The following is a 27,816-nucleotide window of genomic DNA, read 5'->3' as shown; positions in this document are numbered from 1 at the left end:
CGGGATATACAAATGAGTTTGAAAAAACAGGTAATTAGGAACAATATTTAGTAGATGGACAAGACCTGACATCAGACAGCAATAAATCTGATTAAACACCATGCATGGTACAAAAATATATATTTGTTATTATTATTATTTTGTTTAAAGATTTCTTTATAGTTAAAAGGCACACAATTTGTTGTCTCCTCTATATATGTGACAATTGATTTACATATATCATATGCTAAACTGTTTGGTTCATTTCTAATTTTCAATACAGTTTGACATTTCACAATTCGGAGACTATAGTGGTGGTGCTGATCAATTACAATCTAAAAACATGGCTAGATGTTACAACAACAGTTGTTGTAACATTTGTGAAATGTCAAACTGTATTGAAAATTAGAAATGAACCAAACAGTTTAGCATATGATATATGTAAATCAATTGTCACATATATAGAGGAGACAACAAATTGTGTGCCTTTTAACTATAAAGAAATCTTTAAACAAAATAATAATAATAAAAAATATATATTTTTGTACCATGCATGGTGTTTAATCAGATTTATTGCTGTCTGATGTCAGGTCTTGTCCATCTACTAAATATTGTTCCTAATTACCTGTTTTTTCAAACTCATATGTAAAAAAGGAATACCATAAAACCAGGAGCCCTAATTATAACAAATGCCTATTTTTTTTTTAAACATTAAAGTGCTGTTCTATCACCAAGAATGAATAAAAAACCTTCTACTTAATGACCTCTCCTGTTGTTTTCCTTCTTTCTTCCAGGATGGTATGAGGGTATCCGGCTGTCGGATGGCCTGAAGGGTTGGTTTCCTTCTAAGTATGTGCAAGAGATCACCAACGAGCATGTCCGGCGTCGGAACCTGAGGGAACGTTACCGCGTCTTGCAGGCGGCGCGGCACATTCCGCTCGCCAGGCCCTACGATCCCAAGAAGAAGTGCTACTCCACGTAATGCTTTGCCCCTGCGAGACATTAAGGCTCCTCATGTTGAATCGATCAAGCGCTGTCGCTGAGCGTTCTTGACAGAGTGGAGTTGGCGAGAGAGGTGTGTAAGAAAGGCAAGTGGGTATTGGAAGAACACATCGCGGAAGTGGTTCGTTGTTGACTGCACGGTTACATTACAATTCCAACCTTCGTGGACAAGACCACGCCAATTGAATAGTCTCTTGATCTGCATCCGCCGGTACCTAAAAGTCTATGTCTGACATTACTGTGATGCTCGAAAACTTCTCTTTAAACTCGGGTGACCAGCTGGCTGGCAAGAGAAGTACCTCTACTGGCCCTTGCATACGATTCTCAGCCGATCAACATCTGCGAAAAGTGCTACCTCAGCTGACACCACTGCAAGTCCCAGTTGAAGAAATGAGACAGAGAAAGTGTGCAAACTGAACCACAGTGTTACTTGCCAGGCATCTGCAAACGCACTCCCGGGAGAAAGCCGAGCAAGTGGAAAAGTCCTAGAGGGACTGTGAGCCCATTAGGTGGCCAAGTCAGGAAGAGAACAATTTTGTCCTGCATGTTGGATCATTTAATGAAGAATGTATTGCACCCTGGGGGGAAGGGACAGAAGACAGTCCCCCCCCTCTCACAAGCACAAGTACAAATGCGCAAACACACATTCATCAATATTGTGTTTTTAGTGAACTGTGTTGGTTTTGTGGCATTTCTTTGAAGGATAAAAGCTTTCCGTTGGCGTTTTTGTTGCTATGGACGTGTATTTCAAAGCACTAATCAATGTAATACTTTGCGGCGTTTGTGTGGTTAAGACTTCAGAGCTGGTACCACGTTCCCACAGGTGCATGCATGATTTTCATAGGTTGATGGAGGCTGGAAGCACACTGGCAGCTCTGATGGGGTAAAGAAAGCTCCAGGGAGCTGCCAGCGTCTGTATGGGACGAGCTGATGGGATCCTCTGCAGACCTAAATCCAGGGCATTACTGTGACCTCATCTGCCAACCTGCCTCGGTGAGGCCCAGCATACCTCACTGCCAACCTCCAACATAGGAACTGTATCATCAAGGTTGTTGACTGCCTTGCTTCAATGCCAGGATGCCCAGTCAGGACTGAGGAAGAGGGCTTGAGCAACACAGCTGCCTTGAAACTCGTTGATGGTTTTGTATTTTCTTCACGGTTTCCTTCACATTTCTAGTAGGATCTCAAATCGCGCCCAGGAAGGTGTGCCTCTGCGGAAAGAAAATGGTTTTCTTGGGCCGCGCGGTTGGGAGTCTTTGAATGGATATTTCAGCCTGGTAGTGTACTGGGATGCTCACTGCTGTCTTGTGGATAATCTGGATGTCATTTGCTCAAGAACTGTAAGGTGTGTGTGGAATTTGTCTCTTTAAGGGGTAACTGCAAACAAAGCTTTGTGTAGTTTGGCTGGAGCGTCCCCCTCCATACCTAAGTCCTTCCTTCTCGTTTGCTTTTTTGACCTGATGGAGGAGACATTCTGGTCACGGAATCCCCCGTCTCCTTGTTGGTCAAAGTCTGACTACCTGCATAAATGGAAGGGGCAGAAAGGCTGTGTCAGCTCCCAGATTCACCCCTAGCCCACCCAGGACACTAGATCTTCTATTAAAGACTGGGCTGGTGAGTGGGATAGACTCTTGAAGGCTGGAGCAGTCTCTGTCCAGACAGTTATTTTCCTATTCTTTGCACAAGAAGGCCCATTTTGTCCAAGATGGCTGCCATTGCTTTAAAAGTCTAAGCACCTCCTTAGGTCCTCCTTTCTATAGCCCACAAATCTGCATTCAGTGAGGTAGAGAGGAGATGCTACAGCTGAACTAAGAACTGTGGTCAGTGTCCTTTTAAATACTTGCTTGAAGCCGTAGCATAAGAAGGTAATATTGTGGAGGCCATCTTGTGACTGGAGCTGACGCCACCCAGAGTTCCGATCAAACAATGTCTTGGACTGCCCACAATCCACCTGGAGTTTCCAAAGATGGCGGAAACGTGTCATTTCTGATATTGTGTTTTATCATAAACGTGGTGCTTCAGTACAAAGGGATATCTTTATTTCATCAGAGACCATCACTTTATGGCTGCACTTGGTTCCCTTTTTTTATTTTATTTTAAAAAAGCACATTATATTGCTCCCTTTTATTTGAAAGTCTATTTAGGTTTATTTGGAAGATTTTTCTATTTATGTGTATTCAGACCCCTACCCCCACACCCTGTGCCAACCACGCTTCTGTGTTAATGGAGGATGGGTTATATTTTCAACCCTGAAAAGGCAGCAGGCTGACTGTAACTATTTATTTTGTACATTTGTGTCTGAACTTATTACTTTTTGTATTTTAATTGTTGCCATTTTTCTCTTTTAAAAAAACAATACATTTAAAAAAAATTGTGCCTGCTTGCTTCTTGATTGAGACATAGTTACAAGAACGACAAAACGATCATCCTTTTCACCAGTTCATTAGATGTGATGATAGTGAGTAAAGAACTCTCTTTGGTTGTGTTGAAGGGTCTCCGAGAGGCATTTCTTATCCCGCCTCCTCCCCAAGCATCCAAAATTTCTTCGACTTACTCAGCCCGTCAAAAACAGGAAATTGCTGCCTTTGAGTCATTGTCTCTTTTTATATTAACAAAAGTGTAAAAATAATTCTACATATCAATACCAACTTCAAAGCAAGTATGAAGCCCCTGGGAATTCACATGTCCTAGCCCGGAGATGGCCAATTCAATGCCAAACTTTCAGGATATGCATGTATGATACATTTAAATACAATGGGTGACTCTCCATGCTGTCTTTCGTACTTTCCAGGACAACAACTGAGCAGATAGACAGCATGGAGAGTTAGAAAAAAGGTTTAGTTTTCCCTACAAGGAGAATCCTACTTCCAGTGTACACCACAGGGTGGGGGACACTCAGTGTTGTGTAAAATACCCCTCACACACCAACAGGCCCCTTGGTGTCATGCTTCATCATCGGGGTCTTCGCACCCCGCTAGAGGAATGCGGCATGCTGCGACTACGTGGGAGCGTTGACAAGGTTGACTATGTGTGGTGTGTGTCAAGTGCAGGTGAGGGGATATATGTGAGTGAAGGGTGTGGTGAAAAATTAAAAAGTACCTGGCTAGTGAGTGGTGTGAAAAAACTTTATTCAGGACCCCTAGCTGGTGCTATTAAAAAGATGTGCAAAAAGGCGAGGTCAGTTGTCTTAATTAGGGACAAAACCTCTGGTGTGCGTCGACATGTTTCGGAACCGGTGTTCCTTCTTCAGGACGGGGCACAACTTCCCAACCCTACTCACGTATTTCTATATAAAAAAGTGTTATCTACAAAACTTATTACTGAAAAGTGATAACGATCTCACGGAGGCTAACAATGTGCCTACAGCGGTATTTATCGGTTCATGCAATTGCATGCCTCGTAATCACTGTTGTATATTGCATCATGAGCATATCCAGAACATCAAGGTAGGTAGGTGGATCCACAATGAAATCCGCCTGAATTGGCCTCCTTCTACCACCCTGTGCTGCTCCGCTGTCAAATGACATTTAATCATCTAAATGAGACATATTACCTTGGGTAAGGTGCATTACTGACTTTGAAATGCTTTGTATGGAAACCTCAATATTACTTTTGCACATATTTTCATTTTATGCCACATGGGAGTGTCTGCCTGATGAGCACAGTAGGGCCAGTTGCCATTGTGCCTATTTGGAACATCATGCTCAGTTTTTAGGTCTCCGCTAGGCAGCACTTGTGCGTCTCTTCGAGACAGGTTCTATATACTTTGTGGGCTTCAACCCGCCCACAGGCTTCCCATTTGCTGGCTCCATTGTCACTTTCCTATACTTTCTCCCCATTTGTCCATGGCATGCATGCGTCATGCCTCTTCCTCTGTTTAGCCCTGCCCGAGAGCATAGACCAATTACTACTATACATCCACTGCTTCCCATTTAGCAACTGGTTTCAGAACTACTTTTTTCTTTAATTGGGAGCACTTTAGATGAGCGATCATATTTTTAGTCTCTCCAAGTTCCACTGTAAACAGGGCTGTAAATCTTGGTTTTATGTGAACACAAATGCTGCTGCTCCTCTGAGTCGATGTGCATGATACAATTCTGAACATTGGGGGGGGGGAGGGGGGAGAGGGTACTAAGCTTGGTCCCTACCTCCTCAGGGTTCACACAGTTCCTCAGCTACCCTTACAGATGGTTGTTGTACATGGTCTGCCAGCAGCTTCTGCCCTTAAGTTGACACTCACCTGTTCTAAAACCCACAATACTCCTAGGACTCAGCAGCTGCACTCGAGTGCCGTTCCTTCCCCCTTGCAGACACAGATAACGGACTAGCAGACCGAAAGCGAGTGGAGCCGCCATCTTGGAGTGTCTCATTCCTGCACCTATTTAATACTCTGAAATGCCCAAATTTTTGCAAAATGTTTCTTCTTATAATGTATATAAAATTGACTTGCTGACCGCTTTTGATGTATTTTGCTGTAACATAAATGAAACTAGATGAAATGCTTCCACATTCAAATATAGTACAAACAGCCGATTTAACATGACAAAGAAACAGTGCTATCGACCGCTGTTTCCAGAATCCAAAAACCCAGTTCAATAAACTCACTTTCACAACTTGGAAAGATGATGGAATTAAGTAAACGTATGCTGGGGAAAGAGACAGATCTTTGCAGGAAGTGCCGTCCGCTCACTCCCTATACCTACAATCTGTCACCTCTCCATTATTATCCTGATAATAGTCATTATTTTCAATCAATTATGTGCTTGTGTGTAGCGCTACAGATCATACGGGTGACGTCACAGGGCATGCCTGTTACTGCTCCTGCCCCGAATCTATGTAGTCTGCTGGCCAGGCGTTCACATCTCAGCAAAAGTGTGAATTGAACTAGCATTCATTTACATTGTCCGTGCATACTATTGTGTAGTGGGCGATGGGCTTCGGGTGGTGGCCGAAGGTACTACCTGTCAGCAAGACAGCTTGGTGGGTGACAGCACCTGCATACATGTATGTAGTGAGCGAGAGTTTGTTTCAAACCAATGATCGGTTACCATTTCAGTAAAATGACTCAGTTGAGAACTGCGCCTACTGCAGAGATGAGTATGGGGGTAAATGGAAGTTGTTGCAGGCCCTCATCTCAGGCAGTGGAGTTCAGTTAGTGAGTGTGCCAACGGTGTAGAAGTATGTGTGGTGTCTTACCTGCAAGCCACAGGTTCTCATCTTTTTAGCTGCTCCTGCTGTAAGGAGCGCACCCGCAGAAGTCCAAGGTTCTGGCATCCGCACTTTGGATGATACTAGTGATCGCATTGCGTTCTACAACTGAGCGTGCTTGCCTTCATCGCTTCCTTGCATGCTCTGCAAGCTAGCTGAAGCTGACCTACAGCAACTTGCGTTTACAACAGTTCTTTTCGTTGCAGCTTGCTGGGGTCTTAACCTAGAGCTGCTAGCTGGAGCCTGTGACGTTCCACTTAGATACCAATCATGCTGATAAGTTTTCTTTGAGCAGAACACATAGTTTGCATTTGACTAAAGGGAAGATATACCAGTGGGGGGGGGGGGGGGGGGGGGATTGTCTGTCTCACCGGGTGCAGTTCACTCATAGCCACATGAAAGTTCCAGAATTAATGCCCTACCTCTCTGCGTGATTGCGATTCCATCAAGGTAATCCTGCGTGCATGTGGGTGTCTGCAGGCGAAGACCCACTGCAGACCACACCGCAAAGCCAGGTCTTAAAGAACAGACCACTCCGAGCTCTCTTCAGGCCACATCTAACAAGCATTGGCACAGCCAGTAGATATCGCCTTTGGGACCTTATAAGTGTTTAGCCATGCAACACTTGATGTTGTTGAACCAAGGATATTGTGCTGCATAATTAAATACTTAGAAGGTCCCAAAGGCGAGACTATTGGCTATGCCAATGCTTGTTTACTCCTGTTTTCCTGGACAGCTTCCACTAACAAGCATTTACAATGCAATAGGTTTCCCATTTGCGAGAGTTTAAGCTATTGGCATTGTAAATGAAAATGCCTTTTATTTATCAGTTTTGATTTTTTTACACAAAAAAAGGCATTGTCATTTACAATGCGAATAGCTCAAACTCTTGTAAATGCAAGACTTATTTCACTTCAAAGAAGCGGCTGCCATTGTCCCAGGCTGTTTGGAAAGTCAAAGCACACATGGCATAATGAATGGTGCAGGAAAACATGCCGTGCCTGCAGCAGGAGACACTCATGAAAGAAAATAGTGCTTACAGACTAAATAAGACATACCATGTAACAACAGAAGTAGAAGGGCCCTCCTCATGGGAGGTTACAAATGAAGACAAGGCGGTACTAAGGAGGGACTAACAAGCCTATTAATGTATCAGAAGCCAGCATTCACATAGGACAATGACACAAGCCAGTGAAATATGTGGGCGGAGCTTCAAGTCTGTACTCCAATACAGCGTGGCTCGCAGAGAAGCGCATGCACTGCCCAGGCTTGACCTAAAAAGCTGAAAATTCAGAGAGCTGATGCTCCAAAACATAGACAAAGTGGTACAAAAGGGGGTGGTGATGGGCAGAGCATCTGAACCAATCAAACACTCACACCCAGTCAACAGATCTGGGTTTAATCCATCATCGTTCTTTAGCCCACTCTGCCACCCCAGTTCAGACATGGCCATATGCAAATCAGTCTGACCCTGTGCCTCATGGGAACAGTCCAGCCCGAACTGCCAAGCCATGCCTCCCCTGGACCGGAAACAAGCTTCCTAGAGCCGGTTTCTGGCATTACAGCTGTCTTTAGCCAGGCTTGCTTGAATCCAGTGGCAAAGTGAGCAAGGGACTCGCGTCTGAAAATACCCTGCCAACTTATGGCGAACAAAGCGGTACAAAAGGGGGTGGTGATGGACGGAGCATCTGAACCAATCAAACACTCACATCCAATCAACAGATCTGGGTTTAATCCATCACCGTTCTTTAGTCCACTCTGCCACTCCAGTTCAGACATGGCCATATGCAAATCAGTCTGACTCTGTGCCTCAAGGGAACAGTCCAGCCCGAACTGCCAAGCCATGCCTCCCCTGGACCAGAAACCAGCTTCCTAGGATAGGGTTTCTGGCATTACAGCAATCTTCAGCCAGGCTTGCTTGAATCCAGTGGCAAAGTGAGCAAGGGACTCACGTCTGAGCATACCCTGCCAACATATGGCGAACAAAGCAGTACAAAAGGGGGTGATGATGGATGGAGCATCTGAACCAATCAAACACTCACACCCAGTCAACAGACAAAGCAAGAGTTATTTTGTTTCGTCACAGACACTGTTTGATTGAGAACTGACTATAATTATCTATGTTTTTCATTGATATACCCAAGTAGCCTTCTCACAGAGGGCCAGATGTAGGTCGCCAATTACCGGTCGGTAACAGCCGAATTCGGCCGTTACCGACCGGTAATTGGATTTTGAGAGGTAGGGCCCTTTATTTTACAGATTCAGTAAATTTACCGAATTAGTAAATTTACCGATTCTGTAAAATACCAAGGGCCAGATGTAGGTAAATCCGATTTACAGACTCTTAAATACCGACTCATACCGATTCAGTATTTAAGAGTCGGTAAATTGGAAGGAGGCAGATGTAGGTAAAAAATTACCGATTCTGTATTTGCCGATTCGGTAAATACCAAATCCTGCAAGGGTGCAGGGGGTGTCACTTTGACACCCTCTAGCACCCCAATTCCGGACTTGCGTGCCATGTGGCACACAGACATGCCCTAAGGGCATGTCTGTGTGTCACATTGCACAGGTGTGCATGCACACATGTGCATGCACACCTGGATTCGGTATTTTACCACCTAATTGGATTGGGTGGTAAAATACCGATTCTGTGAGGCCTGTGGGACTCAGAAGAGTCCCACCTACATTAGGAAGTTACCGAATCGGTATAAATACAGATTCAGTAAAATTTACCGAATCGGTAAAATAGGGCCCCTACATCAGGAATGACCATTTACCGGTCGGTAATGGCTGAAATCAGCCGTTACCGGTCGGTAAATGGCCACCTACATCTGGCCCCGAATCGGTAATTTGACCGATTCGGTATATTCCAGATATAAGTAGCACTGTTTACAGTGCTACAGGCCTTCAGAATTCGGTATTTTACCACCCAATCCAATTGGGTGGTAAAATACCGAATTCAGGTGTACAGCACATCTATGCATGTACACCTGTGCCATGTGACACACAGACATGCCCTTAGGGCATGTATGTGTGCCACATGTCACACAAGCCTGTATTTGGGGTGCTAGAGGGTGTCAAACTGACACCCCCTGCACCCTTGCATGATTCGGTATTTACCGATTCGGTAAATACCGAATCAGTATTTCCCATTGATTCCTATGGGCTTCATGGCCCATAGGAATCAATGGGCGGTAAATACCGAATCATACAGAATCGGTAATTCAAAAATTAGAATTACCTACACCTGCCCCCTTCCGATTTACCGACTCTTAAATACCGAATCGGTATGATTCGGTATTTAAGAGTCGGTAAATCGGAATTACCTACATCTGGCCCTATATCTCTTAACTGCAATATGTATTAACAGTCACAAAGCGCCACCTAGTGGATATTATTGAAAGTGCGGGTAAAACCTTCCGTTATTTCTAGTGTGTAGTCATTTAGGACAATCTACCACTGGCAATGGTACCAAAATAATATGGTAAGAGGATTTATATGGCGCTTAATATCCCTGAACAGGCGTTAAGCACTTTGCTGAGTGGCAGCCCTCTACTGATCAGAAACCGCAGAGGAGCACATCCAACAGAGCCCCTTTTCTTTTCGTCATTTTTACCACATTTAATGGGAGAGCTGCTCTTCACACAGTCAACAGTAATAATTATGCGTAAATACGCTAATAATAAGTACTGCTCCACGCAGTTTGGATAATGCTTGCTATGGCCACCCTCTGTGTGTTCAGCCACGAGCTAGTGTTTGCAAGTCACCTGCAAGGACCAATGAAAATATAATGTGATCTCTTGTAATGTCTGTTTTAATGAGCACCCGTAGCTACCAAAAACAATTTTTTTAACAGTTTCTGTACTATTTTAAAAATATTGTACTTTCTTTGTTGGTACGATCTTCTTCTCAGTCTTTTAAAAATGCAAAATCTTAGTAATTCTGGAGAATTTTATGAAAAAGAAATACTTAAAAGCCTACATGTGCTGCCCAGCAGGTAGTCCGGCATCTTAATGAAAGCACAGCTGTCACAAAAAACAATACTTCTAAAGAATGAAATATTCAATAGCATAATCTCAGTGGCCACTTTGTGTCACAACTGTTTCAATTCCCTTTCTGATGTTGCCGCTTTTTATACGAACTTTGCAAACCCCGCCCTTCCTTGCATGAAGAGACAGACCCGCAGGATCAGAGGACTGCTTTGTGAGTGGTTTTTAAAGCCTGCTTAACTCTTTCAATACATGTTCCTCCTTCACTTTGTCTGCAGCCACAGTGTAGTTTATTAGAGTTGCATGTTGTCACTGTATATGACTTCTTCAGTCTCGGCTAGACAGCGCATTTTTCAAGGACTTTCAGCCATACTGAACAGCAGCCGTGCTGCTATAGAACATGGCTAAAATACATTGACAACGACAATAACTCTCACATTGCCAAAACCTATTGGATTTGCCAATGCTTGTTAGTTAAGTCCACTAAGAGCATAATGGCCAGGATTCCACATGCCCTGTTCACAAACCATGAATAGTTTCCTACAAACGACCCACCATGGACAGTTTCCCTTATGCGAAGGTAGCGGAACATCCCGATGAGTTCCCATCATGCCAGGTTACGGTACCATTTGTCGTTATGTGCAGTGTAGAAGAGCCTGTTGCTCCCAGTAAGCACATGGTAGCCCCTTTCCACAGTACCACCTTAGCATGCCCTGGAAGGTGCATTATGCATAGTTAGTACATCATGACCACTTGCAATGAAATCCGGTTAGAATATCATTACCAGTTGCCATTTAACATATCCCATCCAGTCGCCATGATGCTCAGGTAGGTACGTCATGCCCATTCTGCTCAGCACCTCCTATCCTGTATCGCGTGAGCTCATCACAGGTAGTTTCCGCCATGCCAGGGAGCACATCCGGTTCGCTTTCCACTCTTCTCACTTGGCATGTTCCGCTCATTCGATAATGTAAAGTTGCACATCGTAGCCTTTTCCCATTGCATCCATTAACAAATCTCTGTAATAATCCATCAGAGACAAATAAAATATGATGTGGAGATTCTAATACGGTTGCTCAGTAACGTCCTCCTACAGGGAATGGACAAACTCACACAGCACTCAATGATGGCGATAAAATCGCGTTTGAAATGTCCATCAAGTAGACACACTTATTACATCCTGAACCATTCTCCATAATGCCCTAACCCATCCCTGCCATCACGCCTGGCTTGCCCATCAGGATGCCATCAATGGATGAGACAGAAGGAACTAATGGAGCTACTACTGACAGCTGCGGTTAAACTGGGGCTAACCAACTGGAAAGACACTAGCAAAACTAGCTACCAAGGATGGATAAACTGGGTCACTCACCTCAGAGGAGCGGATCTTATGGCGTCGACCTACTACTGACAGCTGCGGTTAAACTGGGGCTAACCAACTGGAAAGACACTAGCAAAACTAGCTACCAAGGGTGGATGAACTGGGCCACTCACCTCAGAGGAGCGGATCTTATGGTGTCGACCTACTACTGACAGCTGCGGTTAAACTGGGGCTAACCAACTGGAAAGACACTAGCAAAACTAGCTCCCAAGGATGGATAAACTGGGTCACTCACCTCAGAGGAGCGGATCTTATGGCGTCGACCTACTACTGACAGATGCGGTTAAACTGGGGCTAACCAACTGGAAAGACACTAGCAAAACTAGCTCCCAAGGATGGATAAACTGGGTCACTCACCTCAGAGGAGCGGATCTTATGGCGTGCAGTACTCCCCCTGGAAAGCATAATCTAGGGGGCTGTGGGAAGCTCTGGACAGGTCCCTAGACCCCTACAAGCCTCCATAGACAACTGAACCTAAGTATGAACCTGGGGAGACTCGAAAACGAACTCAATAACCTCGAGTTGAGATACACGAAATGCAGTTGATATATCGGACGCTAATGTTAAGCCAAGAATGTACACCTCTCTAATTGCCTATCCTATCTCCTTCTCTCTTTCATTTCTAACTTTGCTGTCCTTACATCTCCTTCTCTATCAAAATCAAACCAGCAAGAGGGTAATAACATATATAGCATTGTACTAACGATTTATGCCAGTAGCGGTGCACCCTGCAACAGTATTGATGATTGTATACAGTATATAAAAGAAATAATAATTTAAAAAAGGGATGCCATCAATGGCCTTCATCCTTAAATGGATACTTACTGCCCTACAAAGAATACCCCGACCAGTTTTCAGCTCCACTTCCAAATGTTCTAGCTCGTCACTAACACCTATTTCCCTATATTTCGCCAGCACGAGCTCACTCCCCCACGGTGCTGATATGCATTTCCCAACAAATCTCATTAATGTTTTGTGATTTCCACTTATACTCCCTTCTCAATTCCCATAACCTTTTTTCTTCCCTCTTATTCAGCTACTATTATTGTCTTATTGAAGCATTGTGTGTTGTGTAAACACAAAAACAAACACCTGCATTCTAGTCGAAGACATAAAAAGGGGCTTTCAGTTCAAATTTAAAACAAGGCACCATACTCTGCATAGGGAAGCTGACTGCCCTTGCTCAGCCTGGTGCTGTCCCCCAACATGAGGAAGAGCTCCATGGGATGTCAACTTTGATGAGGGGGAGCATGGACCATTCAGGCAAACAAGCTTCTCTTCCAGGGGATCCTCATCAAAGTCATAAGCATTAGAATATTCCCGTCCGTGTGCGGGACCCCGGAAACACTACAATATATGTGCTCCACATATATATAATTATATGTATACACATATATATATATATATGAAGTAAATCCAAAAGTACAACTCGCGCTGCTAGGTATTGAGCGCCCCTCTCTGCAAACTGGACACAGACCCAAGTTAGTGCTTCAGAGTTGTTTATTAATCCCGTATGCCAAGACGTGTTTCGCAGCCCACAGCCGCTTGCTCACTCGACCAAATATATATATATATATATATATATATATATATATACACACATATATACACACACACACACACACACACATAAGCAGCTGCAGCCTTATGCACATCAGAGCTGAATCATGCTGTGAGGACTTCCCATCATAACATGAGAAAGATGCATTAGAAATAGGGAAAAAACAACAATAAAACATGTTTTGAAACTGTTTCAATGCTCAGCAGACAGTAGAAAATCCCATAAAGGACTGAAAGCATAGACAGCTCCCAGGCTGCATTGCAAACCACAGTCTAAAAAGACTGAAAAGCTAACTCATAGCAACATAGAAATAAACTGACACCGTGCCTTTAAGGCACTCCTGACACCCAGCTTCCCATCATGCCTCAGGGGTGACAGTTGGGTCAGTTGTTCTTTGTGGAGACTGAAAAAAGCCATGGCACAAAGAATGAATATTTCCAAAAAGGAAAAGTCCTTTGCCCGGGGAGGCGGGAGGGTTGCTTATGACTTTGATGAGGATACCCCAGGAAGAGAACTAGGATTACAGGTAAGTAACTAATCCTTCTCTTCCAGGGGATCCTCATCAATAGTAATAAGCCTCACCTCATCTCCCTGCGGTCCAAGGAGCAAAACAGTAATATAACCAATAAGCTTAGAAGAACTAAGCTTGGACAGATAGTTGGCTATCCAAATAGATTACTCAAGGAGGCCTGGCCTACTTGAGTATCAGCCCTGGAATCGGATTCTAAGCAGTAGTGCCTCGTAAAGGTATGAACCGATCTCCAGGTTGCAGCCTTGCAAATTTCTGACATTGGGACATCATGCAAGAAAGCCACTGTGGCCGCTTTCCCCTTAGTGGAATGTGCCTTAGGCGACAACAGTAAGGGTCTTTTCGCCAGTTGATAAGCTAAGTTAATGCAGGATACGATCCATCTGGAAATGGATCTCTTAGCGGCTGGGAAGCCTGTTCTCATGGCACCATAATTGACAAATAACTGATCCGTCTTCCTTATGCCATTGGTACTCTCTAAGTAGAATGTAAGCACTCTTTTGAGGTCCAAGGAATGCAGCGACCGCTCAGCAGGGGTCGCAGGGTTTGGGGAAAAAGATGGAAGGGAAATGGACTCATTAATATGAATATCAGACACAACCTTCAGGAGAAAAGACGGATGTGCCCTCAAGACTACTTGCGCTGTAGGGTGCTGGACTTAGGAATAGTATAATTTACTATTCCAACTCCAGTCTACATACAGTGGGGAAGGTGTTGGAATAGTAAATCTACTATTCCTTAGTCTAGAGCGCCCTCCAGTGTGGGTATCATCTGGTGGTTGTGTTGTGGTTGCTCCAGATGAGTTTGATGGAGTTTTTCTTGGTGGTCTACTACAAGTTCTCTTTTAGGACAGGGCCAGGACGAAAGAGGAGACCCCGGCGGAGCAAAATCAAAAGAAAAAGAAAAGGAAGGCCCGAACACGAGGACCACGGCCCCTCTAAATAAAGACCAAAAGAAAAACATCTTGTCATAAACATATCAGACACTAAATTAGATCCCCATGCAATTAAGTTACTTGAGAAAGGTACATCTTTCATTCCCACAACAAACACACAACAACTGGAACTGGAGGTCAGCACTTTCAAATTTTTACGTAAGCTAAGACTTAGACATTTTTTTGAGAACATATTACCGAGTCAAGATGAACAACCTACGGATCAACTTTTGGGACTACAATTGAATAGCACTTTTCAAGCTCCCATAAGCCATAAATGCCTAGACCTTTATGAAAACCTTGTGAAACAAGACTTGTCCAAACTGAACTATCACAAAAAACACAAGAAAAACATCACTCAGAAAGACATGGATACATTAAGAAAGATAGCCAACAACAGGAACATAAAAAGTATCAAGGCTGACAAAGGAGGCGCACTGGTGATCCTCAACACGGAAATGTACGAATGGAAGGTGAAAGAGCGCATCAACGATGGAGAAACATACATGAAACTGGAAAATAATCCCACCAATGCCTTCAAGGAGATTCTTCTAAACATACCGAAGACCGCACTAAACGACGGCAACATCACCACAAAAACTTTCAAATACTTGCTACAGACTCATCCAAAAAGTCCAAAAATGCACATGGTACCTAAGATACATAAATCAGTGGTAGACCCACCTTTCAGGCCTATCGTATCAACCAGAGGAAGTTTGCACGAACCGATAGGCAAATTTATTGATAAATACTTACAACCAACAATCCAAGAGATGAAAAGCTACATAAAGGACACAACGATTTTTTGATACGCCTACAATCTATACAAATCATGGAAGATGACCATCTAATCATGTAAAAGCGTTATACACCTCCATACCTCATGCAGGAGGGATAGAGGCGACGGAAATGGCCATAGTCAATACCAGTTTAAAACCAGTGATGCAATAGTTCCTCATGGAATTACTTCTGTTTACCTTATACCAGAGCTACTTTGAATACCAAAACGAATGGTACCTGCAACTATCCGGCACGTCTATGGGGAATTGTGCGGCGCCCATATACGCCAATACATATATGAGGCAATATGAAGAAACAAACATTTACTCTAATCCAACATGGCAAGAGAACACGAAACTCCTAGTAAGATATATCGATGATATCTTCATATTGTGGAATAACACCAAAGAAAAATAAATGAAGCCCTCACAGCACTCAACTCCATCAATGACAGAATACAACTCACCTGGGACATACAAAATAAAAAAATAACATTCCTAGACGTTGAAATCACATTGACCAACACAGGCATAGAAACAGATCTATTCAGAAAACCCACGGATAGAAACAACAGTCTACACTACACCAGCTTTCACCAAACACCCCTAAAGAATCACCTACTGTTCTCACAAATGTTACGAGCGAAGAGAATCACGTCTAATGAACGGCAAGCCCAAATCAGGATAGAAGAAATGGCCCAAAGATATGAATAGAGGGGTTACCCCAGGAAACTCCTGGAACAAGCAAAGGAACGATTGACATCAGTATCCAGGACAGACTTATTGAAAAAAACTACAAAAACGTTAGACCAACGCATGGTCATGGTTTCAAAATTTTCAACTATGAGCATTCAATTAAAAAAAATCATACTGAAACATGGCCAATCCTCAGCTTGGAACCAGACTTTAAATCAATATTTAAACAAACACCAATCTTTGCATATACCAGGAATAAAAACCTAGGTGAACTTCTAAAAAAGGAACAACCAAAGCAGACAACATACAGAGGAACTCAAGCCTGTATGAATTGTAACAATTGTAACAACGTCATGAAGGGGAATACCATAACCCACCCAATGAAATGCTTTGACATTAAGCTAAAGACCAATACTACATGTGATTCCACAAACGTTGTTTATCTCATAAAATGCCCATGCGGAAAAACTTATGTTGGAAAAACTGAAAGGAAAATAAAGGTTCGCATGAACGAACACAAGTCTAACATAAGAAACAAAAATGAGAAGTCATCAATTGCAGTGCATTTTATTGATCATAAACACCAGATCTCACAACTAAAGTTCCTAATCTTGGAACAAGTACTTAAAAAGGAGGGAAGAGACAATAACAAATTCTTACTGCAGAGAGAAGGCCATTGGATATTTAAACTAAACTCCATGTAGCCATTTGGCCTGAATGGCCGTTTGGAATTCACCTGTTTTCTTTAATAATGTAATGTTTTAATGTCCATTGGACAGATGATGTAATGTCCCTGTACTGCGACTTAGCACTATCAGAGCACATTTTGACTGTTTATCTCACTACCCGTCATGAATTTCCAACTGTATAATATATACCCTACATAAGACACGAAACACCACACCCACGATGACCATGGTAGCAAACACAACATGAAGTTTAAACACTGTTTATTCACTTTTTCGTTTTACTCTGATCACTCTAATATGGCCGCCATTGGCAACCGACCGTAGCCATTCGTTTATCCCATTACGTTTGCAGACGCCCCTTAATATCACGTGGTTACATAATCTTATTGAAACCACAGACACAGCAAAGCTGTTACGAACAACAACATTAAACTCGACTGATGCACACCGTTTTCTAAAATTAAGTTTACTCGTACCGCACCAAACGTAAATAGACTCTTGTCTGTTTGGAGCACAACATCAGAATGCTCACTAACACTCGTTTAGTTATTGTTCCACAGTAACCAAGACGCCACGGCTACTTAAACACGTGAGTGAACGTCCTTTTCGCTACCATTTCACCCTTATGGATAGTTACTAACATAGACACACGGGGTAGAGATCGATACATTTAAATACACAACCAGAGATTCGCATTGATGGTATCTCGTAAAGAAATGTATGTTGATTGCTCATTTATACACTGGTTTGGTTAAGATGTATAAAATGCTAAGACACAATATCCTTTCATTGACAGGAAAGCTCCCGGAAGAAGGCCACTATGGCCGAAATGCATTGGAGCAAAGTGTAAAGATTCAATGTGTAATTACAAACAGACAAACGTGAAAATGGAATGAAAAAGAATTCTAAACTTCACAAACGAATGAAATGAACAAAATAAATGATACTTATGTTTGAAAACAAATAACTGGAGGAGTCTTATTTTCTAAGAACCAAAGGAGTGCCTCAATAAAGGATGCTTCCAACGTCTGGAAGCACGTTTTCAGTATAATGCATGGACGTATAGTACGGATACGCCACCTTGAGAGCACCCTATCGCTCAAAAACCATTGGATTGAACCAACTAATACAACCAAAGGAAATTATCTTCACAACCCATAAGCTGTGCACCTGCCACATCAATTTGAATTCTCATCTTTATTACACATAAAGCAATTCTGTTTGTAATCATGTGCCTTTTTAGCTTTAGCTTTATTAGTGTTTTTCACACTTTCATGAACATAACATGCATATATATGCGTAGATATATGTATGTGTATATATATGTATATATACATACATATATAAACATCGGCATAACTATATCAATACCAATATTAATGCATACTTACGTATACATAGATGCACACATATGCATGTTATGTACATGGGATTTGAAAAAACACTAATAAAAGCAAAACTAAAAATCCACCTAATTACAAGCAGAGTTGCTTAAGCTTAGCTAAAGCAGAGACTGTTGCATTGCAAATGCTTGTTATGGTATTGAGCCTAAGAAAGCAGTGGCCCACCCTCTGAACAACACAAAGCAACTCCTTGGTCTCTCTGGAGACATGGGAGCCTTCCTTGGTAGCTGGATGGTGAACTGTGCACCCCTGGTATAGGAGACGGCCCTTGGCCCTGCATCCAAAAGATCTACTCAGACCCAACAGTGGCTGGACATAAATGTTGAGAACTATAGGCAGGGCCACTGGAATTATGTTATTGTGCTGCTCCAGCAATTTTTGCATGATTATAGATGTGCTGTATTTGCCACATAATCTGTCATCTGCTGCATAAGAAAAGAAGTTACTTACCATGCACGCAACCTGGGCTTCATCCTGGACTCCTCCCTCTCCATGACCAGGCAAGTCAACAACGTCTCCTCAGCGTGCTTCAACATCCTACGCATGCTACGGAAGATCTTCTGGTGGATCCCCACCGAGACCAGGAAGACCGTCACCCAGGCCCTCGTCACTAGCCGACTGGACTACGGCAACACCCTCTACGCCGGTACCACCGCCAAGCTCCAGAAGAGACTCCAGCGGATCCAGAACGCCTCTGCCAGACTCATCCTCGACATCCCACGAACCAGCCACATCTCCGGACATCTGAGAGACCTACACTGGCTCCCCATCAACAAAAGAATCACCTTCCGCCTCCTCACCCACGCACACAAAGCCCTACACGACCAAGGGCCGAGCTACCTCAACAACCGAATCAACTTCTACGCTCCCAAACGCCACCTCCGATCAGCCAACCACGCCCTCGCCGCCGTCCCCCGCATCCGAAGAGCGACTACAGGAGGAAGGTCCTTCTCCTACCTAGCCGCCAAGACCTGGAACTCCCTCCCGACCGACCTGCGCCTGACCCAAGACCACCTCTCCTTCAGGAAGAAGCTGAAGACCTGGCTGTTCGAGCAGTAGCGGCACCCCCCTACCCCCAGCGCCTTGAGACCCTACGGGTATGTAGTGCGCTCTATAAATGTCTTTGATTGATTGATTACCTGTAACTGCGGTTATCAAGTATTGGGGTATCTTTCATAGATTTGCATGCTTGAATCATTCCCTGTCGTCGAGATCCGAGTCCCACACCATGGGACTCCCACCTCGACGACGGGAATGATTCAAGCATCTAAATCTATGAAAGATACCCCAATACTGGATAATCTGCATATTTTAACAAAAAAAGTTTGTTTCTATCTCAGATGGTTCAAAAGTTACAAAACATTCAATGACACATGTTGCATCACTGTGGAAGAACCTTTGCAAAGCTTGACTGGTTACCTTTCTGTTGATATTTGCTATATTTGGGTTTAAATTGGTACTAATGTAATGCAACTAATGCCCAGAAAGTGTTACCAAGTTTTAAAATGCCAAAATAATGAAGTACTAATATTACAAAATGTGCCGCGTGATGCTGTATAATTTGTCTTTTCTTGCTGCATAATTTACTCAACCCTGCCGCATAATTTGGCCCTCTCCTGTCGCATAATTCCAGTGGCTCTGTCTCTAGGGGATGGGAATAAGGCCTGGGGCACTCCACACAGAATGGCCGACTTGCCTGATACGAAGGGGGGAGTGAAAGTCTGAAAGCCTCCTCCTAGCAGTGACTCGCCCCGTTACAACACCATCATCCTATGGCCAATCTCAGAGAGATGCAGCAACGCTTCACGGTGAGACGATCCAAGGGACCGCTGTCGCGGTAGTGCCATCGTCATGCAAAGACCTCATCTGATCCAGGGCCAGGATCAATGCAAATTTGGAGCTGTGATGAGGGTGCAAACCTAGTTGACAAGTGCAAGGATGCTAATCTCTTCCAGATAACTTGCAAGTTGCTTGGCAGCCGGCGTTTCTAGACATTTCTGCGCTTTTTTTGGCTGTTATTGCTAGTCTGGCAAAAAGACTGTGCAAGAAAGAGCTGGAAATATGACCGAAAGGTAGACGGGTGATGAATGGTTTTATCAACGGAGGTGGGCCAGTGGGCAAACAAAGTTTACTTTTTTTACGTCTATGCAGGTTTCTTTGACCTCGCAACTGCCTTACATCTAAACCTTTAGACCAGATGGTGCTGGTAAGGGCCCTTTCAGTCAATCCATTACTCAATTAAGGGCCCACTGGGTGCACAGGAATGGCGCGTGGACCAGCAGAGCTATCTGCAATATGGGGTCATCACTAGGCAAATGCCTTTGGAAACACTGCCCAGGGGGATTGATTTGGCAACATAACAAAGGGACCTCACAAAGCAATAGTAAAGGACCTGACATTTCTTTACACGCCTTTATCATCTTAAAACCATTGCAACTTGCTGTTCTGCCAACTCTACAACAATGCTGCCTCTTCTGATGCCCACTCTAAATGTCTATGCCAGGGGAGTAGCTTTCCACTTACGACCGATATATGTTTTCTTATATCTGAAGTCACTACACTTAAAACCTATAAGTTACCCTAAAGCAGACCTTTCAATCCTAAAGGCAGGATGCTTGGTTATAAGTGTGAGGGCACCCCCCCCCCCCCCGCCTACAAGCCCCGGAGTCCATTCTACAGGCGTTGTAAGTGCATCAGCCATTACGATACATAGAGTAGCATGTGTCACTACACTATGGCTAACTCTAAACTCGCTGTAACAAACCCTGGCATGTTTGGTATCAAACTTGTTGGAATCATACCTCAACACCATAAACCGTGTTGGAGGTATGCTTCCCGGTGTTGGAGGTATGATTCCATGCACACACACGATTCTGCCCACCTGCTGCTGAGCCAAGCTCCCGCAGGGGAAGGCAGGACAATAGATGTCCTGTAGCAGGGAGGTGTGACCACCTCCCAGAAAGGGTTTAGTGTGTTAAGGAATCTGCAGCTAGAAGTCTCTTTCAGATAATAATATCAGACAACTAGACATCTCACCTCATTCCTCACCCCGGTTGGTGCATTTCATTACAAACTCACGCTCTTTGGCCTGGCATCCGTATCTTCAGTTTTTCAAAGGCTCATGAGGTTAATGTTCCAGGATTACAAAGGGGTGCTATATTTCCAGGATGATATTCTGCTGATTGGGGGCAGTGTAAGAGAACAAGAAAACAGGCTCACAAATGTGTTGTCTGTGTTGAGAGAAAGAGGTTTAACATAACATGCTAAAGAAAAAGTTACTTACCTTCAGTAATGCCTTATCTGTTAGAGACTATCTAGCCATAGATTCCTTACCTTAGAATTATCCCCAGGCATCAGACTGGACCTGAAATTTTTTCGTGAGAAGTACCCCTGCTCACCGGTATGTGGCGTAGTTTGACTGTGACATCATCATCCATGCCAAAAGTGATGTTCACCATGCCCATATAGGGGCCACTCCAGCACTCTGAAGTCCGTTTCTTTTCGCAACATTCCACACCAGTAGAGTGGAGCCATAAAGAACACTGACCTCTGGTGTGTGGAACTAGGGACCTGAAAAGGGAATAGCCCTGCACCTAGAAAATCCGTTTGCAGAGAGGAGAGGATGGGTGGGTCGGTAAGGAATCAGCAGCTAGATAAAGCATTACAGAAGTTATGCAACTTGTGCATCTGATAGAGACTCCTAGCAGCAGATTCCCTATCTTAGAATAGATACCCAAGCAATACCTCCACAGAGGAGGGTCTGCAAATTCGATTTAGAGCAGAACGTCCTGCAGGACCGAAAGGGCAATGTGCCCATCCTGACTAACCGGACTGTCCAAGCAGTAGTACTTGGTGAACACAATGCCGCCCGGCAGATATCCAGGACCGGAGCGCCACAAGCGAATACAGTGGTTGCAGCTTTTGCTCTGGTGGAATGAGCACGCAAGCCCTCGGGGGGGTTGCTTCTTGGGTCTGACATACCCGACAAAGAGTTGATTGTCCACCGGAACGGTTTTGTATGGTCGCAATAGAACAACAATGCTCTTTTTGGGTTCAACTGGTGAAGTCTCTCCTCTTCCCTAGCGGGTGAGGCAGAGCGTTAAAGGTAAGCAAGGTGATGCACTGGCCTATGTGGAATGGGGTGATCACCATCTGCATGAAGGATGCGCAAGTCCAAAGGACCAGTCTAGCTCAGGGAAAAAAGATGTACAAAAGCTGATATGACATCGCCTGCGGTTCACGGTACCTCCAGGCAGATGTAATTGCCACCAGAAAGGTCATCTTGATAGTGAGGAGCCTAAGAAGGTTGGTATGAAGCAGCTCAAAGGGAGCACATATTAGAAAGGTAAGTACCAAGTTATAGTCACATTGAAGCATAACAAAGGGAGCAGGGGGAAACATGCTGCAGACTTTAAGGAAAGCATTTGCAATAGGGGACTTAAACACAGAGGAGTGAGCTGGCAGCCACAGAAAGGCAGAGATAGCAGACAACATTTCAGCATGCCCAATGCAGAGCCCTGCTGGGTCAGGGTAAGGATAAACAAAAGAACTTGTGAACGGAGTGCAGATAAAGGGGCAACCTGTTTGACCATACACCAGGCTACTAACTTGTTCCAATGGCCAACGTATACCGTCTTGGTGAAGGGACAACAAGATAACATTACAGACTTCAGGCGGAAGGTCGAAAGCTGTCAATCTCCACGCATGATGGAGAGCTTTGACAGGTTCTAGGGGGAGAACCCTCCCCTCCTGCTGTGACCCCCTCAACAGGGAAGCCTTATCGGAGGACCGATGGACATGCTCAACAGCTAGGTTTACCAAACTCTCCGATCCCAGTCCGGAGCCACAAGGATGACTTGGGTCTGGTAATTCCTCATCTGAAAATTCTGGGCAGGAGTGGTATTGGCGGAAAGACGTCAGAAGGCCGAATCTCTACTCGAGATGAAAATCGTCTCAGAGTAAGAGATGCCTTGGAAACTCCATAAGCAGAACTGCTGACATTGCACATTATCGGCTGTGGCAAACAGATCTAACCAAGGCTCCCCCCCACTACTGAAAGAAACCTTGCACCACATTCGTGATCGCTAGGCATCTGCGGCTGGGTTTGTCTGCCCTGGAATTCAGAGAGTCCACCAGTTGTTGAACCACCAGGGAAATGCCTTGACATCTCAGCCATGTCCAGAGGTACAGAGCCTTCTGACAGTGGCTTTGTCACCCAACCCCACCCCACTCAGTGTATTGCAGTGCCATATGCCAATGTTTTTTTCTGTGAGCAAATGCTCTATCCCCCTTGGAGGGTAGAAAGGCTTTCAATGCCAAATGGATTAAACGGCGCTCCAACAAGTTGATGTGGAGTCTGGAATCAGCTGAAGATCAGTCCTCTGATCTCTACCTCTCCCAGATGGTCGCCCCATCCCAGGAGTGATGCATCTGTTACTACCATCAGATCTGGATGGGTGTGACGGGGCACGGGTTTCAGAACCTCAGACTACTGCAGAATGGTGGACAGCCACACCTCTTTTACCATGCCCCTTGTCCCCACAGAATACTCCTGCGTCATGGACCGAGGAGGACGAGTCAGTCTGGATCCTGATTAGTAATTCAAATGGTCCCTTTAAAACTTCGGACCAAGGAAACGAGTCTCCACCCCCTGAGAGCGTAACAGCGTCAAAAGCCGGAAGGACAGAAACCTCGACGGACGGCGTTTCCCCAGGAGTGGAGGTACACGTGGAAGACGACGGGAGTTACCAGGACTCAGACCAGAAGGAGAACGACACGCCTGGAGGCCAACGGTTCCACGTTTCCTCCCGCCACGTTCCCACGGGAGGAGCGTGGCTCCAAGAGGTACGGGGCCGGGTAGCGGGTTGGGTCGGGCGGAGGAAACAGCAGTGATTGTTCCTGTAGAAAAGCCCTAAACCCTCTGCCCCTGCACGAGCACTTCCTTTCCCCACCTTTTAGGGATAGATTTAATCAGTGCACGAGCTCACGGCGGTTCTTCCCTCACTCCCGGTCCCTTGAGAAGTATCACTCCATTTCTTTGTCCTGACCCTCGTTTCCTTTTCTTTGCCGGTACCGGAGGGGAACCAAAAAGACGACTCCCGGTGTGGAATACGGCCACCTGAAGTCCCGAAGCCAAAGAATCGACGCAAGAGAAAAACACATTTTCTTTGCTTAATTTTCCAGGACTGTGTTTCATGAAAAAAACTTACGTCCCAATAAAGCCTTCGTTAAAACCACTACTGAAGGCGCCTGTGTTCCTCTTTTCATCAGCTCCAACTGTAGAACCGACAGTACCCAGTTCAATTCCCAACGTTCCGACCCCCTCGGGACAATGGGGAAGGGAGAGGAGTCTGCCACTGACACAATCGCGGTCCATAAGCTACCACTGCAGATCTTTTACAGTCCCCTCAGGGATCTGGACCATGTCTGAATCGATGCTCAACCCACCAGAACTTCAAGTCCCACTGCAGAGCCGGTGTATGCCAATGGGCATGTGTCACTAGAAGGATGTAGGAGGTCATGATGCCCAGCAGCTTCAGAGTCAGTCCCACCAAAACCCAGGATAAAGGCTGAAATGTCAGTATTGTAGTCTGAATATCCTGGTCTGGCTGTTTGGGAGGATAAGTCCGAAACTGCACAGTGTTCTGAACAGCTCTGATTAAAGGGAGCGTCTGAGAAGGGATAAGGCGTGACTTTGGCACGCTGCTAGTGAACCCCAATGAGTGCAGGAGGTCAGCCATAGTCGAGAGGTGGGAGACGATCGCAGGAGGAGAGCTCTCCTTTAACAGCCAGTCGTCGATATTGGGGAAGACTGGTGCTCCTGATCTCCGCAGATGAGCTGCACCCACCACTATCACCTTGATGAACACCCAAGGCGTGCTGGTAAGCACAAAGGGGAGCACAGCAAACTGAAAGTGCTCATGGCCTGCCATGAACTGCAGGTAACATCTGTGGATAGGCAGGACAGGAATGTGGATGTGTGTGTGTCCAGCAAGTTCAACGCTACCATCCAGTCTCCCGGCTCCAGGACAGACCAGACTTGAGCGAGTGTAAGCATTTTGAATTTCTCCATTTTCAGGAAGAATTTCAAAGGGTGCAGGTCTAGGATATGACTAAGGCCTCTGCCCTTTTGGGCATCATAAAGTAGCTGAAATAACAACTACAACCTACTTCTGATGCCAACACCCTCTCTATGGATCCCTTGGCAAAGATAGCGATCACTTTCTGGAACAGCAATGAGATGTGGTCCTCCATCAGCCTGTTGCAGGAGGGTGGCCTGGGTCAAGGGGTAGTCATAAAGGGGAGGGAGTAGGCCCTTTGGACAATCTGTAGAACCCAGAGGTCGGATGTTATAGACCTCCAGTGGTGCAGGTGAAAGTGTATCCTGCCTTCCACTGGATGCCACGAGGGTTGGAGGGCAAACTAAAGAAGCTTGGAGGCTGTGGCTGCACGGGGAGGAGAGGAGGACTGGCCCGATCTCTGGATACCTGACCCACGAGGTCTGTAAGTTCTGCATCCTCGACCAGAAAAGGGCTGGGAAGCCTGCAGGCCATGGTGGCTGGGCTGATAGAGACAAAGCTGGAAGTATTTTCCGTGGCCACTAAAGGAGAGAATGGCGGACTGATGTTGGAGCGGGCTATGGAAAGGCCTAAAGACCAGGCCATATTGCTGCTGTCCTTTAAGCGCTCATGCGCTGAGTCCGCCTTGTCTCTGAAGAGACAGGGAGGATTCAGAAGGACATCGAAGGGCATGTTCATAAATCCAGTCCTTCTCAAACAGGCATCGCCTAAGGTCCACCAACAATGATTCTGCTCTGGCTAGGAAGGGAGTCATCTCCAGCCCACAGAGTATGACGAACTTAGCTGCGTCTCTCCCTTCAGCAATAGCTTGGGCCTTCAAGACCATAGGCAGCATCGGCCCAACTGAGTCCCAGAGCGAGTAGGTGTTACGGCCCAAAAGGCACGCAGTGTTCACCGACGGCGGTGCTAGGGTGGAAGAAACCATTTTCTTTTTCAAAGCATCCAGCCTCATAGATTTGATGTCCAGTGGAGTGGTAGGGAATGCACCAGGATTTACTCTGTAAGTAGAGGCTAGGACCACCAAGCTCCCCAGTGCAGGATGCTGGGTGAGGAAATTGGGGTCCCCTAGGGCAGGGCGATGGTAATTGTCCTGTTCATAGGAACTCCTGCGCAGGCTTTGGACCAAGTCCCGAGTAGGACATCCGTGAATGCTTTATCAACGAGGCAAGCAGTTGGGATGCGGTGATTCACGGCTGAAGGATTTCCGTCAAGAGGTGAATCATGACAGCCATGGAGGGTAGCTGAAGGTCCAGAACCTCGGTTGCTCTACTCATCACCATAGCAAATGAAGCTCTCTCCTCTATAGCCTCGGTAGGAGGAAAGACCAAGCCAGTATCTGTAGATGTATGAAGTCTACTGGCATCGGCCACATCCCCACACCAGGTGTCATCTAGGGGCTGGTACTCATCAGGGTCCTGTGGCCCCTCCCAATCATCCCCAAGTCCTAGCCCAAAGAACAGGGCACAGGCACCGACCTGGGTGGAATGCCTCGACATGGGATGACCCCTACCGAGCTCTACGTCCGAGTAAGGGATAAGAATGGGGACTGCGGCTCCGGGGGAAGGTCAGAGTGGCACGACGGGTCTGAATCCATCCATCCATGGATCCAAGGGACGCGACTTACCACAGAAGAACCTGCTGGTGAAAGACCAGTAGGGGGCCCTCCTAAATCCACAGGGCACAAAGGTGCTCCAGCAGGAACGGGCCATCCAAATATGACATGCATAACGTCCTAAAATTCACTAAGTTGGACAGGGTTAGCTCGGGCTCCCAGAAACTCTGGGAAGCCTGGAGATGACCCAGGCTAAACCAAAGTTCCAGGCCTTGAATGCCGATGCTCCCTTGTTGAATGGCTGTGCAGGATGGGGAGAAGTCAAAGAACATCTTCTTTTTCTTATGCTTGTGGGACTTAACTGAATGCCCAAGTGACTTCGAAGATGAGCACGTAAAATGGCTTTGTGACCGATCCCAGGACCTTCCTCTCAATTGGGATCGAGACGGTCATGGCGTCGCACGTCGAGCTGCAAGAAGCCTGAGGGACCGCTCCCTCAAGGCTTTGGGTACATGACGTGACAATCTACACAGGTCCTGGCTCGAGACACCAAAGGCAGGCGAGGTGTGGATCCATCACCATCATCTGCCAGTGACATCCATCATAGGGCTTGAAATCAGCCTGCCTCGTGGACATCCCTGCCACACCAGGAGACAAGGCCACAAACTTCTTTGGCAAAAGGGTAAAAAAAAAAGGTCAATCAAAAAGTGACTGGGGGTTCTACCTGGGTCTGTGGTGACTCGAGTGGAAAGTAAAGAACTGATGTCAGCGCACTGGGATAACGGTTATCTAGGCGTCGTGCATATCACTTCCGGGGTGGATGCCATGAAGACGCCATGTTGACCCAGATGACATCACCTACTGGCATGCATGGGGTACTGCTCACATAAAAACTCCAGATCCAGTCTGACGCCTGGGGATAATTCTAAGATAAGGACTCTGAATATAGAAGTCCCTTTCAGATAAATGTATGTTTGAAGTGAGTGGGGTGGCCTACCACATAAATGCCAAGGGTGTTCAACCGAAAGTTAA

At 45.4% G+C, this 27,816-nt stretch overlaps 1 protein-coding gene across 2 annotated transcripts in view; it reads left to right on the top strand.

Annotated features, from left to right (window-relative positions):
* ARHGEF15 (Rho guanine nucleotide exchange factor 15) overlaps window positions 1-3,075 on the top strand; it is a 365,779-nt gene extending 362,704 nt beyond the window's left edge. For both annotated transcript variants that reach the window (XM_086946046.1, XM_086946047.1), the window contains one exon: window positions 774-3,075. In XM_086946046.1, the coding sequence (XP_086802172.1) occupies window positions 774-961 (188 nt within the window). In that variant the 3' untranslated portion in view covers window positions 962-3,075. The remainder of the gene's footprint in view (window positions 1-773) is intronic.
* The last annotated feature ends 24,741 nt before the right edge of the window (window positions 3,076-27,816 follow it).

This window comes from Lissotriton vulgaris, chromosome 12 (genome assembly GCF_964263255.1).
Source record: "Lissotriton vulgaris chromosome 12, aLisVul1.2, whole genome shotgun sequence".
In the NCBI taxonomy this organism is placed as follows: domain Eukaryota; kingdom Metazoa; phylum Chordata; class Amphibia; order Caudata; family Salamandridae; genus Lissotriton; species Lissotriton vulgaris.
The sequence above is the reverse complement of the archived record's forward strand: the minus strand, read 5'-3'. Positions and strand labels throughout refer to the sequence as shown.